The sequence below is a fragment of the Triticum aestivum genome, chromosome 2A (assembly GCF_018294505.1).
Source record: "Triticum aestivum cultivar Chinese Spring chromosome 2A, IWGSC CS RefSeq v2.1, whole genome shotgun sequence".
Lineage (NCBI taxonomy): Eukaryota > Viridiplantae > Streptophyta > Magnoliopsida > Poales > Poaceae > Triticum > Triticum aestivum.
Window position 1 is genome coordinate 733487152 of NC_057797.1, and position 19392 is coordinate 733506543.

The 19392-nt window shown below is 42.7% G+C and overlaps 1 protein-coding gene across 1 annotated transcript; it reads right to left on the bottom strand.

Moving 5' to 3' along the window:
- Positions 1–1951: 1951 nt before the first annotated feature.
- Positions 1952–18249, bottom strand: LOC123191943 (cold-responsive protein kinase 1). The gene is made up of 8 exons (XM_044604476.1): positions 18042–18249; positions 5127–5143; positions 4046–4138; positions 3571–3734; positions 3314–3437; positions 2747–3210; positions 2486–2636; positions 1952–2395 (listed from the first exon to the last, which is right to left on the bottom strand). The coding sequence occupies exons 1-8, from the start codon at positions 18247–18249 to the stop codon at positions 2024–2026; spliced, it is 1593 nt and encodes a 530-aa protein (XP_044460411.1). The 3' UTR covers positions 1952–2023.
- Positions 18250–19392: the final 1143 nt, after the last annotated feature.

Sequence of the window (19392 nt, forward strand, 5' to 3'; positions counted from 1 at the left end):
CACTTGTCACCGATCAACAAGATCAAAGAATCCAAATTGGACATGTCCCCCCCCCCCCTACAGGAGCAATAGTCCATGATATCAAGAACTAGACTGCGAAGTTTATATCTTGTGATTTTATCCATGTTAATCGTTCATGTAATGTGGCAGCTCACACTCTTGGTAAGTCGACAGGGTATGATGTTAGACCATGTTGATGTAAGGAGACTCATGATGTTACCTGTACCATTAGCTGTAATGAACAAGCTTATGTATGAATAAAAGGTTGCTGCCAATTACCTAAAAAACCAAAGGAACGACAGAACCAACACATATACCTACTTCAACAGCCATGCCGTTGCCAAAGCTTCCTCCAATGCCTACAACCGTCGCTTGGGCTCCCCCTTTCAAATTCCTAATTTTGGGGAAGAGGCGGAGGCGGGAGGACAAGTGTTGTGTGGTTCGATCACAGTCGCATAACCGGCTCGGGCTTCAGCACCCTGCCCTGTCGATTTGCTGACTATGAGCATCTCCAAGACATGATGTACAATGGGGCAAGTGCCCAAAAAACTGCGTTTTAGAGCATTTGCACCCCAAAACAGTGCTCCAACAGATGTTTTGTCTCCAAATCTTGATGCAATCTTTTTATGGCAGCCCAAGAAATTGCCCCCAAGTGCTCCAACAATACTGCAGCCACATGGCTGCCGCAAATTTAGGGCAGCGGGAACCACACGGGACTACAAGAAAAACAGCTATTTTACATCACTTTGTGCCAAAAACGTTGCTCCAACCGGTGATGTATATGCAAAAACACAGCTTGAAGTATTTTAGGGCACCACTTCTACATCATCTGCTGCAACAGGAAAATGTATGGGGTCTAAAATCTTCTTTTTCCTGCCTAATTTTTATTGGGTTCTCTATTTTGCATCATCTGTTGGACATGCCATAAGACATGTCGAGGAGAAATCCCTGACCATTTTGACATCATCATGTCAGCCTCACAAGAGAGCCCACCTTGCAGAACAAGGTTAAATGTAACAAATGCAAAGAGCAGGAGAAACTTTGCTAAATAAGGTAGTTCTGAAGAGTTTTGGATCCCCGGTGTACACCTAGATGAACTGTGATTTGTTAAAAAAATAGCAACAAAATACAAAAGAATGGGATGTTTCTGACAAACATAGATGAATGTTTCACCGGCATGCGATGGTCAAGGAGCTGGCGTAGCACTTTCTCATGGTCACTTATCCTCCTTGAGTGTATCTTTTAATTTTCGGGCGTGTTGTGCTGTTGCCCGCAGCTGGAACCTTTTTCTCCTCTCTTATGTACCTCTACAATTCTGGTGTGTGGACCTTCGGTTTCGGTTGTCTTTGTACCGTGGTTGCGGCTTTATCTATAAAGCAGGGCGTGAAGCCTTTTGCAATAATGTTTCACCTGCATGCGATGTTTCGTGAAGAAAAACATCTGTAATGTTCTGAGGAAAAAAAAAGCTTCAAGAAGACTATTCTTTGAAGCTTGAATTTTTTTTGCCCAGATGTCTACGAATGTCATTTCATCATGAAAATATACACGCTGGTAGAAAATTAAGCAATGTTTGTTGTAAAAAATAAAAAGGTTTTCAATGTTTTGCTACATTTTTGGATTTGTTTTTCATATCAGGAGTATTTGAGCTCTGTTAGGATGATACTTTCGAGTTTTGAATATTTTTCTTAAAATGGGATATAACTTTATCTTACGGGGGAGTTTATTCTAGAATAGAACTGACATAGTTAGATCAAGTCACGTTTGAGAGAAGAGAAAATCTTACCATCTTTATTGTTCTCTGAATCGAACTTGCAAAATGATCACACGTTTATTTCAGAACTAAAGCAGCACGCTTTGCTTAATGCGTCGGTATACCGTATACATACTGTTGGGTCGTCTAAAAAATGTTCGTGGTATCTACAAGAAAAGGCAATAAACATATACTCGTACTTCTGTAAAGCTAGCATGGAATCATCGGTCACAGATTTCACGGTGCTGCGTGCGCGGTGCGCCGCGCCATGGATCATTTGCCGAAGCTCATGTCGTAGGGCCTGTCGACCTCGAGCATGGGCGAGGGCGTCATCATCCAGTAGCCCGCCGGCGACCTCATCATCTCCATGGTGGCGGTGTCCGAGGAGGCGGCGTCCCTGTCCCCGTTGAGGTTCTTCCGGTCGAGGAACGCCGGCTTGGCGGGCGCCGGGATGGACTGGTCGGTCTTCATGGTGAGCATGCGCACCACCTCCGACATGGCCGGCCTCGAGTTCGGGTACGGCTGCACGCAGAGCAGCGCGATCTGGCACACCTGCATCACCTCCTTCTCCTCGAACCCCTCGCCGCCCTGCACCCTGCCGTCCACCAGCTCCAGGATCTTGGACTGCTCGTACAGCCTCCATGCCTGAATGTAAAAAACATAAAAAGTTCAGAGCAGAGTAGGAGGAGTGCGATTCTTCAGTCCGGTTCTTCAGAGAGTGGCAGTTCAGTGTACGTGTTCGGGCAGGTACTGCATTTCGTTGGGGAGGTTGAGGTCGGTGTTCTTCCGGCTGCTGATGATCTCCAGCACCAGCACGCCGAAGCTGTACGTGTCGGCCTTCACCGTGAGCTCCCCTCTGATGGCGTACTCCGGCGCCGTGTACCCCCTGACAAGTGACAACACCGTAGGAGCAGCGCGTCAAGAACCGTTTCGTCGTCAGGCGATCAGAGGTAGGTGACTCGACGGTGATGTTGATCACCGGTTGGCTAAGCTTACAGCGTGCCGGCGAAGGCGGTGCTGAGGTAGGTCTGGTCCTCGGGGAAGAAGCGGGCGAGGCCGAAGTCGCTGATCTTGGGCTGGAACTTGTCGTCGAGGAGGATGTTGCTGGCCTTGATGTCGCGGTGGACGATGCGCAGGTTGGACTCCTCGTGCAGGTACTGCAGGCCGCGGCCGATGCCGATGATGATCTGGTGCCGGGTGCGCCAGTCCAGGGACGGCGGCGTCGGCGCCGGCGCGTCGGCCGCCGCGAAGAGGATCTTGTCGAGGCTCTTGTTCTTCATGTACTCGTAGACGAGCAGGCGCTCCGTGCCCTCGGAGCAGCAGCCGACGAGGCGGACCAGGTTCTTGTGCTGGATGCTGGTGATCATGTTCACCTCCATGAAGAACTCCGACTCGCCCTGCCCCGACTTGCCCACGCTCAGCTGCTTCACCGCCACTTTCCGGCCGTCGTCCAGCTTCCCCTGCACAACATCAAAATTCAGAACACCTCTGTTCAGTTGTGCTACTACAAATTGAACTGAACACTATCTTGCTAAGATTGCTGGGATTGAAATGGAATTGTACCAGATAAACAGGGCCGAATCCTCCCCTCCCCAGCTGGTTTTTCTGGTGGAAATCCTTGGTGGCCTTCTTGAGCGTCACGTAGTCGAAGTAGGTGATGGTACGCAGGTTGCCGCTCATGTTGCCGCTGAAGTACTCCGGCACCTCTGTTGATTACGGGCACAAACATAATTGCATGGCTTAGCACACCATTTCTTATGAGACTTCTGGTTTCGTATTAATCTGCTGCATGATCAATTGAGAAATGGCAACACGTTCACCTGAAGGACATCTCCTGGGCCTGAGCAGTCTCCTCATGATGCCCGGTCCGAGGAACCTCCAGCAGATGCCGAGCAGGATGACGATGACTATGACGAGGGAGATGATCAGGATGAGGAAGATTGAACTGGTGTCTCGGGCTGCCATTGCTGCCGTCTGCCCGTCCCTGCATATTCGTATGCAGGCATATGCATCAACAATGTCAGAATCTGAAGTCTGAACATTGGTTTTCTTGAAGTAATTTTGCCAATTGTTGAACAGCAATCACAAATCAACTCGGCCCAGCCACGCTAACATAATGCTGGGGTGTAATTCGGAGTTGCAAAGGATGAACAAATACAGGCAAATCACAAGCTGACTTGTATCATACGAGTTTGGGCTTTCTAAAATTCAGAAAATGTTACTACTACTCTGCACAGTATATCCTAGCAAAGCTAGATCTTGCAGAGGAGCGAGGAGAGAATACGTCGTGCGTACCTCGGAGCTCAGATCCTTCGCGAACGACGACGAGCAGTCACCCTTGCCGGTCGCCTCCTCCGGAGCACTAGCAGCATGGACGCGCGCGCCTCTCTGTTCCGCACAACCAGTGAGCGCTCGGAAACGACGAGTGAGCGGGCGAGAGGGTGGAGGCTTCCGATGCGGAGGTGAAGGCGCGGTCCATCGGTGCCCCCGAGGAGCGGCTCGTGTCCCGTCCGATCCGCCCACGCGGGGCGCTGGCTGGCGCTGCCGGCCGTGCTAGCTAGCTGCTAACGGGCTGACGAAAGCGATCAGGGGCTGGAATAGACTATAGTTGATCGGCGACAGGAGGCGATGCGCGCCTGGGCGAAAGCGACCGGCGTTGTTAATTGCCGGGTTTTTGGCGTCCGGCCGGGATTGACTGGTTAAGTTAATCGCCCGAGGAATGTTTGGGGCGGGCGGCGAAGGCGACGAGGAGCTGTCGTTGGAAACGGACGGCCGGTGCCACTGACCGGAGAGGTTTCGTACAGTACGACGATACGACCGTGGCGCCGGCGGTGGCGGGGGAGCGTGCGTGCAGGGGCGACGGCGAATCCGCCAGTTAGCTTCGTTCCAGGCTGAAATATCCCCAACTCCCCGTCGTGGTTGCTTACTTCTTTCCCAATCAGCTATGGCTCCATTGGCCCGTTGGAGCTTTTCCTTTTGGCGGGATGGCGCCATTGGAGGTGACTTCTGTGAGCTTCTGTTTGTCGGCTGAAAGGAAAAAAATGGGAGCACCTATGCGTTTCAGCCGATAATAGTTGCTGATGATTGATAAATGCAAGAACTATATATGATCCTTAAAGTAGATGGACAACTTAAATTATATGCAGGAAATTGGGTCACAGACAACAAATGCATAGCCTGCCGCATATCAGGTATGTACAAAAAAAAAACTAAATATCAGTTTCAATTAAATAGCCGAGTGAAATAAGAATTTTCATACATGTGGAATGACGATTTGCACATGACAAGCTAGAAATGAGATAATCACACACTAAATTGATGCAACAGATATGCACAACAACTAATCTACAAAACAACTACTTAGATACAAGCATACCTTTGTATATGGAGCTACTGCAAAGCACAATGCTATCACAAGTACTTTCACAAATATATGCTAAATAAATATCAAAATATAGATAAACAAAACTAAAAAAATAATTCTACTATTGTTGTTTTGCAGGAACTATCAAAGGAACATTCAACTAAAACTAAAAAATGCATCTACGAAATCAGTGCAAATCAAATCAGAGAAATGAAGAGGCAGCAGACAATTTGAATTTTGAGTTCACAGAGAAACATCAGGAAGACAACACATATTCCTTAGCAGATACAACAGATTCCGGTAACTATAGTGCAACTGAAGATGACGAGGAGTTCCTTGAAGATATAACAGTTGAGTTAAATGGAACTACATCAGCAGAAACATCTTCACACCGAGAAAAATCAAAGCTCAACTGGGAATAACAGTAAAGCAAAGTCATCAAAAGCAGTAGAGAATGCAACATTTCCATTGCAAAAAATTGAAAGTGAAGAATGTAAAGAGATGAAGAAGAATTAGATGAAGATGACATTGCTAGTATATTGAGAATGAAAGTATACATAAAGCTCTTAGATGAAGTCAAGAAGCATATAGCAATCATGTGCAAATGTTGGGAATGACTTTTCAAAGTGAGAATGAAGCACACGGATTCTACAAGCATTTGCAAGTATAACGTGTTTTTCAGTCATTAAGCAAGCAAATTACCAATCGAGGGCCATAGGAAGTGACCACTCAGTCGCAAGAATAACTCTGAGGTACAACAAATCAGGCAAACAAAGAGAGCAAAAGAATAAAAAAAGCAGTGAGAACAAACCAACATATGTTGGGATTAAAAGCAGGGAATACAACAAAGACGGAAAAGTACCTGAAAACAAAGAAATGGAAAAAGGAAGAAGAAACTTAATAACAAGGACAGACTTCAGAGCTAAGATGATTGCTAGAAAATAGGGTCTAGACTATAACAGGAATCAGGTTAGACCACAACCTTGAGTTGAGTCCACCTTATGAAATGAGACTTGTAAGGTCGCACAAGTTCATGACATGAGATGAAAAATTAATGATAAGGACATGCAACTCAGTAAATATCCAAAACAGTAAGATTATGGCCATACTGTCATTCATGAGGGGACAACTTAAAGACCTAGCATACACATATAAACATGTCGGCAATGAAAGGACAAAGATAAGAAGAGAATTGGGCCTGAGTGACATGATGCATGTACAATAGTAATTTGAACATATAGAAGACCCCATGTTCTATTACAAAATTGATATGGATGAAAGTGGCAAGGTAAGAAACATATTTTGGGCAGACGGAACTGGAATTGGATATTACCAGCAATATGGAGATTGTGTGAGCTTTGATAGAACTTACAAGACAAACAAATATGAGTTGAACTTTGCTGCATTTGTATGCACTAATGGACATGGGGCAACTGCCTATTTGTGTACGCTATGATGTAGAATGAAAACATAGGAACATTCAAAGTGGTTGTTTGAGAATTTTTTGTTGTGCATGTCAGAAAAAATACCAAATTTAGTAATCACAGATTAGGATAAAGCGATGAAAGAAGTGGTTAAACAGATTTTCCCACTTGCAAATCACGGAAACTGTCTATTCCACATTGTAAGAAAGGCACAAGACAAAGTAAGCAAAGCATTTGCAACAAGATTATGCCTACATGCTGAATTTCATGACATCATAATAAATTATCAAATAGTTGCTGAAATTGAAACTAAATTGCCACAAATGATAGAGAAATATGAAGTGCAAGAAGTGAAGTATTTCAAAGCAATGTGGAAAATGAGGAGAAGAGTTGTACATGTGTACTACAAGATACAATTTTATCCATTAGTTCAAACAACTTGAAGAAGTGAAGGAACAAAATCAATGTTCAAAGCCAATGTAGGATCAACATTCAGTGCCATAAGATTCGTGACAAAATTCACCATAGTATCTAAAGCAATAGAGGAAATAAAAGGAAAAATGAGTCAATTACCAGAAACACAAACCCTACATGGTGGTCAGATTGGGCATTATAGAACGACAAGCAAGCAGACTATACAACTAAAGCATATTCTACAAGATTTGAGACGAACTGATGAAAACGACCAAATTCCACATGATTGAAATTGGAAGGTTCGGGGCATACAATTTATACAAGGCACCACTACATCCGCAATATGATTGCGATCCTAGAACCTTCCTAGTGTTGTTTGAGCCTGAAGAACAGAACATATGATGCATTTGTTGTAAACGTATGAAAGATGGCATGCTATGCTGCCATGTACTAATGGTACGACATGTTCTCAATATTGATAAATTACCTAACAAGTACTTCATTGACAAATGGAGACCTAAAGAGAAAAGAGTAAATCAATGCAAATATGAATCTACAAAAGCGGGATAATCAAGTACACAAACTAGGTTCTTACTGTTATCAAGAAGGTTGATAGAACTAGCATTAGAAGCTGCAAAGAATACATGGAGATATGATGTACTTGATGTAGAGATTGACATGATAGAAAAGTTTGTGTTGGCTATATCTTAAGATGAAGCTTCTGGAAAAATAAATAGCTCAATCTCAAGGTAAATATGAGGTACAATATGAAAGAACACAAATCCTTGATCCTGATTATATAAAACGTAAGAGAAGAACAAAGAAAACATAGATACAAAAAAGGATTAGTAGAACAAATAATATAAAAAACAATAGTTACTTGCTCAAGGTGTGGGCTAAAGGACACGATATACAGACACACACAAATATCAAGGAAGGGATTTAAACAGGTACAAGGAAAACAAGGAAAAACATACACTGAATTACTGTTGTTTACAAAATATTCATAATTTTTCATTCATGGGAGAAATTGCAAAAAAGGGGGTGAACAAGGACCTGAAGCAACCAACCAAACAAGAAAAGCCTAGGCAAAATAAGAATAAAGACAATCGATTGACACCTAAACCTTGAAGACAACTTCAGCAACATTACTAGGAAGTGAATACCAACAGTGAAAAGTATAACATAAGTAAAATGTTTTATCATTTCTTAATGATACTACAGTGTGATACTCATGCTTGTAACTAAGTTAAAGTACGATGCACTACTTTATTTTAAATGCACCAACATATTGTTTACATTAAGTTGAATAACACACCATGACCTGTTCAAGTCCAGTTTGCTGAGGCAATCTGTATGTTTTGTTCATGCACCGCTCAGCATAAAGGTCACCCAGGTTTGCCATGATTGCAGTCTACTTCCCAAGTTCAACTAGAAGTTTCATTTCCTCATGTCCCTTTTTGGCCGCTTCTTCCATCCTTTAATCCATCTACACAAGAATGTGAATATGTTTGGTTCAATGGTAAATTCTAGAACATATGGGATGCAAAAGTGCAAACATGGTACATTAATGTTTCTTGGGTACATGAAGTTGCATAAAAAAATAAAGTTTTCCGACCAGACAAATCAACAAGTGTGCAACAAGCTCAATACAATAAAGTGTTGTTTATTCACTTCACGTGAATTTTGGTCCCTAGAAACAGAGCTAAAAGACTATACATGGTACATGAAGGGGGAAGGGGGGTAAGGGAAGAGGCAGGAATGAGGGAGGATAGGGTAGGAAGGAGGGAGTAGTAAGGAGGGAGGAGGTCATGGCTCGGCGGTTGGGCGTCGCACCTTGCTGGTCCTATGCATGAGCTCGCGGCGCTTAGTTGCAAGAGGGAGGAATTCGAGGAGGGCAGTGAGGGAGGGAGGAGGTCGAGGCGGGGTGGCGAACGCGGGATGCGGCATGCTGCATGGCGATGGAGGGGCGCCAGCGACGCTGGGACGGCTAGGAAACCTAGCCGCCCGCTCGGGATGATGGGGATAGAACAGAGATTTTTACGGGTATGAGGCTCTCTCTCGTGGTGGACTACTTTGGCGTTTGATACATCTCCGTCGTATCTACTTTTTCAAACGCTTTTGCCCTTGTTTTGGACTCTAACTTGCATGATTTGAATGGAACTAACCCGGACTGACGCTGTTTTCAGCAGAATTGCCATGGTGTTATTTTTGTGCAGAAATAAAAGTTCTCCGAATGACCTGAAAATCAACGGAGATTATTTTTGGAATATATAAAAAATACTGGAAGAAAGATCCACGTCAGGGGGCCCACACCCTGTCCACGAGGGTGGGGGCGCGCCCTACCCCCTAGGCGCGCCCTCTGCCTCGTGGGCCCCCTAACGCTCCACCAACCTTAACTCCAACTCCATATATTAGTGTTCGGGGAGAAAAAAATCAGGGAGAAGAATTCATCGCGTTTTACGAACAGAGCCGCCACCAAGCCCTAAACTCTCTCGGGAGGGCTGATCTGGAGTCCGTTCGGGGCTCCGAAGAGGGGAATCCGTCGCCATCATCATCATCAACCTTCCTCCATCACCAATTTCCTGATGCTCACCGCCGTGCGTGAGTAATTCCATCGCAGGCTTGTTGGACGGTGATGGGTTGGATGAGATTTATCATGTAATTGAGTTAGTTTTGTTAGGATTTGATCCCTAGTATCTACTATGTTCTGGGATTGATGTTGCTATGACTTTGCTATGCCTAATGCTTGTCATTAGGGCCCGAGTGCCATGATTTCAGATCTGAACCTATTATGTTTTCATCAATATATGAGAGTTCTTGATCCTATCTTGCCTATAGTCACCTATTATGTGTTATGATCCGTTAACCCCGAAGTGACAATAATCGGGATACTTACCGGTGATGACCGTAGTTTGAGAAGTTCATGTATTCACTAAGTGTTAATGTTTTGGTCTGGTACTATATTAAAAGGAGGCCTTAATACCCCTTAGTTTCCAATAGGACCCCACTGCCACGGGAGGGTAGGACAAAAGATGGCATGCAAGTTCTTTTCCATAAGCACGTATGACTATATTCGGAATACATGCCTACATTACATTGATGAACTAGAGCTAGTTCTGTGTCACCCTATGTTATGACTGTTACATGATCGATCGCATTCGGCATAATTCTCCATCACCGATCCATTGCCTATGAGCTTTTCATATATGGTTCTTCGCTTATTTACTTTTCCGTTGCTGTTGTCACAATCACTACAAACCCAAAAATATTACTTTTGCTATCGTTACCACTACTATCATGTTACTTTGCTACTAAATACTTTGTTGTAGATATTAAGTTTCCAGGTGTGGTTGAATTGACAACTCAGCTGCTAATACTTGAGAATATTCTTTGGCTCCCCTTGTGTCGAATCAATAAATTTGGGTTGAATACTCTATCCTCGAAAACTGTTGCGATCCCCTATACTTGTGGGTTATCAGTGTTCGCTCAGGAGTAACAGTTTTCCACTTACAAGTGCAGAGGTGGGTCAATACCACACAACTTAGCTAAAACCGCCTTGCTGAAGCTGAGGGGGGTGTTCAGTTGCTCCGAAAATTGCACTACATAGAAGCTACAACTTTTGTAAATTCTCCTTCTTGTTTTCTCCCTTTGGCTAGCTTATAGCTTTTCAAAAAAGCAGAAGTTGGCTGCAAAATATCAACCAAATAGATCCTTAATTGCGGAGTATATTCTCTTTCTAGTTTCGTCAAAGCTGGTTTATACTCACAGATCCCCATGTCAAATTATACTATTGCGATAAAAATTAAGCCTATTTTTGAAAGGGTATTCCATTAATGGATGAGATCATCTACTATCTTGCTCACCATTTTTGGATGAGGTTTCGTATGATTCCACACAAAGTTTTCTATGCTAAACTTTTGTACTTATCGAAATTAATTGTATCATATTGTAGTTTCTAACAAAAAGTATAAAATAGTTGGAATAAGTATAAAATTATATTACTATCTATTATAGTTAAACATGTGAAAATATTGTTAAATAGTAGTTATAGTGTGGATTGTATACAATTGTAATGTATGTAATGAAACATTGTTTATGCTAAATTTTAAACTGCTCTCTGTAAGAAATTTTTCTTTAAATGTTACATAAATTACATATTGGTAAAAATTATATATTTATATGAATGTGCGTGTGTTCGTATATATTTCTAGCATCATTAAATATCATGGTAGATACTTCCAAATCTTACACCCTAGAAACTATCTTAATAATAGTTTACAATTTACTACCAGGTAAAAATGCAATCATACCATTAACCATGTTGCAATATTGATGTCACATACTTATAGGTTATGTAGGATCGAAAGTAGGTCTAGAGGGGGGTGATTAGACTACTTGACTAAATAAAAATCTAGCCTTTTCCCAATTTTAAGTCTTGGCAGATTATAGCCACTTAGCACAAGTCAAGCAATCAACCTACACATGCAATTCTAAGAGTGTAGCGGCAGAATGTAAAACATTGCATATGAAGGTAAAGGGAAGGGTTTGGAGAGAGCAAACACAATGAGACACGGAGATTTTTGGCGTGGTTCCGATAGGTGGTGCTATGGTACGTCCATATTGATGGAGACTTCAACCCACGAAGGATAACGGTTGCGCGAGTCCACAGAGGGCTCCACACACAAAGGGTCCACGAAGAAGCAACCTTGTTTATCCCACCATGGCCATCGCCCACGAAGGACTTGCCTCACATGGGTAGATCTTCACAAAGTAGGCAATCTCCTTGCCCTTAAAAACTCCTTGGTTCAACTCCACAATCTTGTCGGAGGCTCCCAAGCGACACCTAACCAGTCTAGGAGACACCACTCTCCAAAAGGTAATAGATGGTGTGCTGATGATGAATTCCTTGCTTTTGTCCTTCAAATGATAGTCTCCGCAACACTCAATTCTCTCTCGCAGATTTGGCTATGGTGGAAAGATGATTTGAGTGAAAAGCAACTTGGGAAAGGCTAGAGATCAAGATTCTTGTGGTTGGATCGGAATGTCTTAGTCTCAACACATGAGTAGGTGGTTCACTCTCGGAAAATGAGTACTGGAAGTGTAGGCACGTTCTGATGGCTCTCTCTTGAATAGAGAAGGGGGTGGAGGGGTATATATAGCCTCCACATGAAATCTAACCATTACACACATTTGACCCAACTCGGTGAGACCGATTCAGTTCAAAATGTGAACATTGGGATTCTCGGTGGGACCGACATGATCAACTTGGTGGGACCGATGTGCTAGGGTTAGGGCAAAACCTCATCTCGGTTTGACCAATTACATGAACTCGATGAGACCGATTCCAGTAATAAGTAAACACAGAGTTGGTCAGGCAAACTCGGTGGGACTGATCGCTCATTTCGGTGAGACCAAAATGTTACGAAGGGAAACAGAGAGTTTGCAATCCCATCTCGGTGAGACCGAACTGATTAGGGTTTCTGGCTATGTCTATGGCTATGTCAAAGGAACTCAGTGGCGCCGGATGGATCAAATCGGTGGGGCCGAGTTTGACTTTAGGTTTAGGACATATTGAGATTTGCGAAAGTGGTTGACGGCTTTGGAGCATATCACTAAGTCATTCCCTATGCCTCAGTCATAGATTCTATAAAGTATGCTATGCTGTGTACCAGACCTACTGTATATCTTAGCATGATTTTGGCAAGGGAGTACAATACTGATCTAGGAGTAGATCACTGGACATTGGTCAAAATTATCCTTAGAGGACTAAGGAAATATTTCTCGATTATGGAGGTGATAAAAGAGTTCGTCGTAAATAGTTATGTCGATGCAAGCTTTTTACACCGATCTAGATGACTCTAAGACTCGTTCTAGATACATATTGAAAGTGTGAGCAATTAGCTAGAGTAGCTCCGTGAAGAGTATTCACTACAAGAAATATGTCAACTTATGACCTTCTGTCAGTGACCCTCGAAGAATTGGTCATAAATTTATGACCATTTCAGACCAATTGGTCAAAAGCTGTTCGGGGGGCTCCAAACCCTAAACCATTGCGACCATTTTGGTCAGAAAGGTCGTAATTTCCTTACACGAAATGGTCATAAAGCAAACAGTGCTAGTCCGCTGCCTTATTTCTAGTTGTTAATGACCAATATAGATGGTCATAGCCTTGTAGATTGTGGTGGGTTGTGATGACTAGGCGCCATCTCATCAGTTTTGCCTATGTGTCATGTCCATGTGGCAGTTTTTGCCCTAGGTTGTGAAGCAACCTATATTTCTATCATTCCCAAAATTTCCAAAAAAATTGCATAAATTCTTTGGGGCATATCTTCATCAAATATGTAAAAATCCTTCCTTGCCTAGTTCAAAACTAATTCAACAATATTCATTTTCCTATTCTGTTCACAACAACACTTTATGAAGGAAGTGCTATTTATATATTCTTGATTGCCCTCGGAATTTTTGGGCACTCTTTCCTATCCAAATCATTACCGCATGACAAAATTCAGCTCCATTTGCCTAGCAAATCTTCCTCGGGAAATTTCCAAAGTTTTTGTCCACCTAGAAGCATTGTGAAGGAAGTACCTTTTTTATATCTCTAAATGACATGAAATTTATACAGTTCCTTCATATGCCCAAATTATCACCCTCCTCCAAATTGCAGCTCAGTCAAATCATCTATGTGAGCCCAGGTTCAATTTATATTTTATGGCCAAATTGGCACGTTGCAAAGCAAGTGTTATATAGACCCCTCCTATTACCCTCAAACTTTTCGGGCACTCTTCCATACCCAAATCATTGCCACATGGTAATATTCAGCTCAATTTTCCTAGTAAATCTTTCTCGGGAAATTTCCAAAGTTTCTACCTCGAGAGAAGCTTTGTGAAGTAAGTACTAGCTAGGCTTACCCAAATGATCTGAAAATTTACCAGCGCATGACCATACCTAAGTAACTTACCTACACCAATTTTGAGCTCATTTCATTCATCCAATCTCTCTCACTAGTTTTCCCAAGTTTCTGTCCATAGAAGAGCATTGTGAAGGAAGTACTACTTTGGCATGTCCAAATGGTATCAATTTTCTACAATGCTTTCCTATGCCCAAATAACCATCCTCCACAAAATTTCAGCTCACTCCATTCATTATTTTGAGCCCAGCTTCAACATTCATATTTTTGTCCAGCGTGGTACTTTGCAAAGCAAGTACCACCTAGGATCCTCCTTTTGAGCTAAAAATTTGTGAAGACATTCTCCTTAGTAGATGATCATCCTCAGCCAAAACTCACTCCCATTGGCCATGTGCATTTCCCGTACCGCTAATCAAACACTTGGCTGCTAATTCATGTTTGAGCATCGATCGGTCTCCTCGTGAGAATCTTATGTTGTAATTTTCTTCCTAGCACCAACCTGGGGAGTGCCCAACCCACTAGACATGCCTAGGCCGCCCAGAACACATGGCAACATTACGGTCACGCGGTGACCACGCGACGGGCATGCGAGTTTACGCGCTCTAGAGTTGGGGCCCTCGGCCACCGCCCAAACCTCGACGTATCGCCACCAAACCATGTATTTATGATTAAATAGGTCCTTATGTAACTAGAAATGATTTTTGGAAAAAATAAATAGCAAACTATGAGGCAGCTGCAGTTCAAATTTGACCCGCTTCCAACTGAATTGGCGGAAATTTGTCTTTTTCACGAGAGGTGGATCAAAAAATTTACACCCAACCATTTTGTCAATTGTGCATTAAATATGGCCTAGTATTTTATAAAAATGATTTGGTCCAATTTTGCAACAATTATTTGGTAGTTCCTTCACAAAAAAACCTCCTTTCGGGCACTCGAAAAATGGAAAATGGTTTTTTCGTCCAACGAAAATGAAAACTTCCTTAGACAACATTGTTTGCCATTCCAATATGCACTCTTGTGCACAATATGAGATCATTTGAACAAACTATGCCATGAATGTGGCCATAAGATTGATCATTTGGCTTGAAAGCCATTGATCTCCACACATGATAGCTCGTTTCTGAGAACACTTTTTTATAATAATTATCGTATTACAAGTTTGTTATTTTTCCTAGGAACTTGGCCACATATGATGACACAATGCGAAGGTTTCCCAATTTTTTGATTTTTTTGAATTTTTTATGCCCGTTTCAAAATGCGGTCAAAACGGCGGGAATGACCGTTCCTAGCTAGTGGTTGAATCTTGGAATTTTGTTGGTGTTTCTCTGATTAAATAGATACTTATGTACCTAGAAATGATTTTTGGAAAAAATAAATAGCAAACTATGAGGCAGCTGCAGTTCAAATTTGACCCGCTTCCAACTGAATCGGCGGAAATTTGTCTTTTTCACGAGAGGTGGATCAAAACTTTTTACACCCAACAATTTTCTCAATTGTGCATTAAATATGGCCTAGTATTTTATAAAATGATTTGGTCCAATTTTGCAACAATTATTTGGGAGTTCCTTCACAAAAAAACCTCCTTTCGGGCACTCGAAAAATGGAAAATGGTTTTTTCGTCCAACGAAAATGAAAACTTCCTTAGACAACATTGTTTGCCATTCCAATATGCACCCTTGTGCACAATATGAGATCATTTGAACAAACTATGCCATGAATGTGGCCATAAGATTGATCATTTGGCTTGAAAGCCATTGATCTCCACACATGATAGCTCGTTTCTGAGAACACTTTTTTAAAATAATTGCCGTATTACAAGTTTGTATTTTTCCTAGGAACTTGGCCACATATTATGGCACAATGCGAAGGTTTCCTAATTTTTTGATTTTTTTGAATTTTTTATGCCCGTTTCAAAATGCGGTCAAAACGGCGGGAATGGCCATTCCTAGCTAGTGGTTGAATCTTGGAATTTTTTTGGTGTTTCTCTGATTAAATAGATACTTATGTACCTAGAAATGATTTTTGGAAAAAATAAATAGCAAACTATGAGGCAGCTGCAGTTCAAATTTGACCCGCTTCCAACTGAATCGGCGGAAATTTGTCATTTTCATGAGAGGTGGATCAAAACTTTTTGCACCCAACCATTTGGTCAATTTTGCATTAAATATGGCCTAGTATTGTATAAAAATGATTTGGTCCAATTTTGCAACAATTATTTGGGAGGTCCTTCACAAAAAACCTCCTTTTGGGCACTCGAAAAATGGAAAATGGTTTTTTCGTACAAAGAAAATGAAAACTTCCTTAGGCAACATTGTTTGCCATTCCAATATGCACCCTTGTGCACAATATGAGATCATTTGAACAAACTATGCCATGAATGTGGCCATAAGATTGATCATTTGGCTTGAAAGCCATTGATCTCCATACATGATAGCTCGTTTCTGAGAACACTTTTTTAAAATAATTGCCGTATTACAAGTTTGTTATTTTTCCTGGGAACTTGGCCACATATAATGACACAATGCGAAGGTTTCCCAATTTTTTGATTTTTTTTAAAATTTTATGCCCGTTTCAAAATGCGGTCAAAACGGTGGGAATGACCGTTCCTAGCTAGTGGTTGAATCTTGGAATTTTGTTGGTGTTTCTCTGATTAAATAGATACTTATGTACCTAGAAATGATTTTTGGAAAAAATAAAGAGCAAACTATAAGGCAGCTGCAGTTCAAATTTGACCCGCTTCCAACTGAATCGGCGGAAATTTGTCTTTTTCACGAGAGGTGGATCAAAACTTTTTGCACCCAACCATTTGGTCAATTTTGCATTAAATATGGCCTAGTATTTTATAAAAATGATTTGGTCCAATTTTGCAACAATTATTTGGGAGGTCCTTCACAAAAAACCTCCTTTTGGGCACTCGAAAAATGAAAAATGGTTTTTTCGTACAAAGAAAATGAAAACTTTCTTAGGCAACATTGTTTGCCATTCCAATATGCACCCTTGTGCACAATATGAGATCATTTGAACAAACTATGCCATGAATGTGGCCATAAGATTGATCATTTGGCTTGAAAGCCATTGATCTCCATACATGATAGCTCGTTTCTGAGAACACTTTTTTAAAATAATTGCCGTATTACAAGTTTGTTATTTTTCCTGGGAACTTGGCCACATATCATGACACAATGCGAAGGTTTCCCAATTTTTTGATTTTTTTTAAAAATTTTATGCCCGTTTCAAAATGCAGTCAAAACGGCGGGAATGACTGTTCCTAGCTAGTGGTTGAATCTTGGAATTTTTTGGTGTTTCTCCGATTAAATAGATACTTATGTACCTAGAAATGATTTTTGGAAAAAATAAAGAGCAAACTACAAGGCAGCTACAGTTCAAATTTGACCCACTTCCGGCTGAATCGGCGGAAATTTGTCTTTTTCACGAGAGGTGGATCAAATCTTTTTACACCCAACCATTTGGTTAATTGTGAATTAAATATGTACTAGTATTTTATAAAATTTATTTGGTACAATTTTGCAACAAATATATGGTAGGTCCTTCACAAAAAATCTCATTTTGGGCACTCAAAAAATGGAAATTGTTTTTTCACGAGAGGTGGATCAAAAGCTTTTGTCATGCAACTATTTGGTCAATTTTATATAAAATGTGGTCTACTATTTTAGAAAAAAATGGAGTGGTGCTATTTTGGAACAAACATTTGGTAGGTTCTTCACAAAAAAATCATTTATGCACTCGGAAAATAGAAAAAGATTTTTTTGTGCAATAAAAATTAAAGCTCTATTTGGCAACATTGTTTGCCATTTCAAGATGCACACTAATGCAAATACGAGATCATTTTGACAAACTATGCCATTGTTATGTTTTAAAAAAATCAGAGATTTGAGTCCAATTTTTTGAGATTCAAAAGCGAGACAACCGGCCAATGAGACGCGAGGAACCACCTTCACGCGGATCATCAAATTGGACGCAATATGAGCCGTCTATCGTGCATCCATCCAACGGTGGAGCCTCTCCCGAGTAACAAAAACCCTAACCCACCCACCCACCCTCCTCGATCCCCGCCGCCGCCACCCACCCACCCACTCCCGACCCACCCTCTCGGCCTCTCCCCCTCCCCTCGATCCCCTAGATCCGATCGAGGCATGCCCCGCCGCCACCCCCACCCACCCGCCGCCGATCCACCCTCGCGCTCGGTAGCGCCGCCCTCCTCCTTCTCTCTAGAGTCCATGGCCGGCACCGCAGCCTCGTCTCCATGGCTGCTCTGCAGCGCCTCCGACGACCGCGGCCGGAGCGCGACGGCGGCTCCGTTTCGAGCACTTGACGCCACGCTCCGCCGCGGCTCCTTCATCGTCCGACGCTCCTCCGGGCTCTGCATCTCGCCGACTTCCCCCTTCGTCACGGCCTCTCGTCCATGCTAGAGATAGCCACATCCTCGATGGTTGCTGCTGGACTCTACCCCTCCAAGTTGCCCGGACGCCTCCCCAACTCTCCCTCGTCCCCGACAAGGCCACGATGGCGGACCAGCACGGGTAGGTGCCCCTCGTCCCCGCTTGTTTTTCCCCTCCGATCTGATCGATCCGCACGGGTAGGATGTAGCTGACCCCCTCTCTCACTTCGCCTTGTGGATGCAGATCCGTCGAGGGATACACCATCGCCGGCCGCCGGTCCTTCGTGCCTTCCTGTTACTGAGTTTCCTCCGTGTGCTGTGCAGATGGCAGTGCCTTTGCTGAAGAAGGCGATCGTGAAGAAGGGGGTGAAGCACTTCAAGAGGGTGCACAACGACCGCTACATCGGCCTCAAGGTGAGACCCCTAGCTTGCTCGCTCTCGCTCTCGCCGTCGCTCGCCGGGCTTCTGTTCCAGAAACGCGCCAATTTCTAGATGGATTACCCTTGCGTTGTTCATGTGGGGTTCTGGCAGCTGTCCCGACCTCCTCTGCTAGCTCTCGATGCGTGGATCTGGTTTACATGTCGCGTTAGTTTAGCAGTGCATCTATGTAATCATCGCTACAAAGTTGGGCCTGGGTGCTGGTGTTTAGTGAGCACAGTAGGGGTTGGTTTAGTTTTTGTATGAACCTGTATATATTTTGTGTACACACCACTGATTCGTATGGTGCACTGTGAGGCTAGAAATTTCCTTTTAAGCTATGGTGTGTTTGTTCTTGAGAGCTAGTTGTGGAAAATCCCCCTTGCTGTATGGAATCCACTGAAAAAAATTCGAAATGGTTCGATATCCCACCACACACTAGTTGGGCCTAGTGATATTGATGAACTATAGTGTTTCATTGTTGATTCATATGGTGCACTGTGATGCTTGAAATTTTGTTTTTAAAGCTGTGGTGTGTTTGTTCATGAGAGTTCACTGTGTATGTTGCGTGCAGCCTTGTGAATCAAGTTATGCATGCCTACTGCATTTAGCATGACATAAAATAAAATTCCATGAAAGCTTATTACTACATCAGTGCTTGCTCCCAGTGTTTCCGTCTTGCAATTTATCCTGGTGTGCACTACACTCATGCGA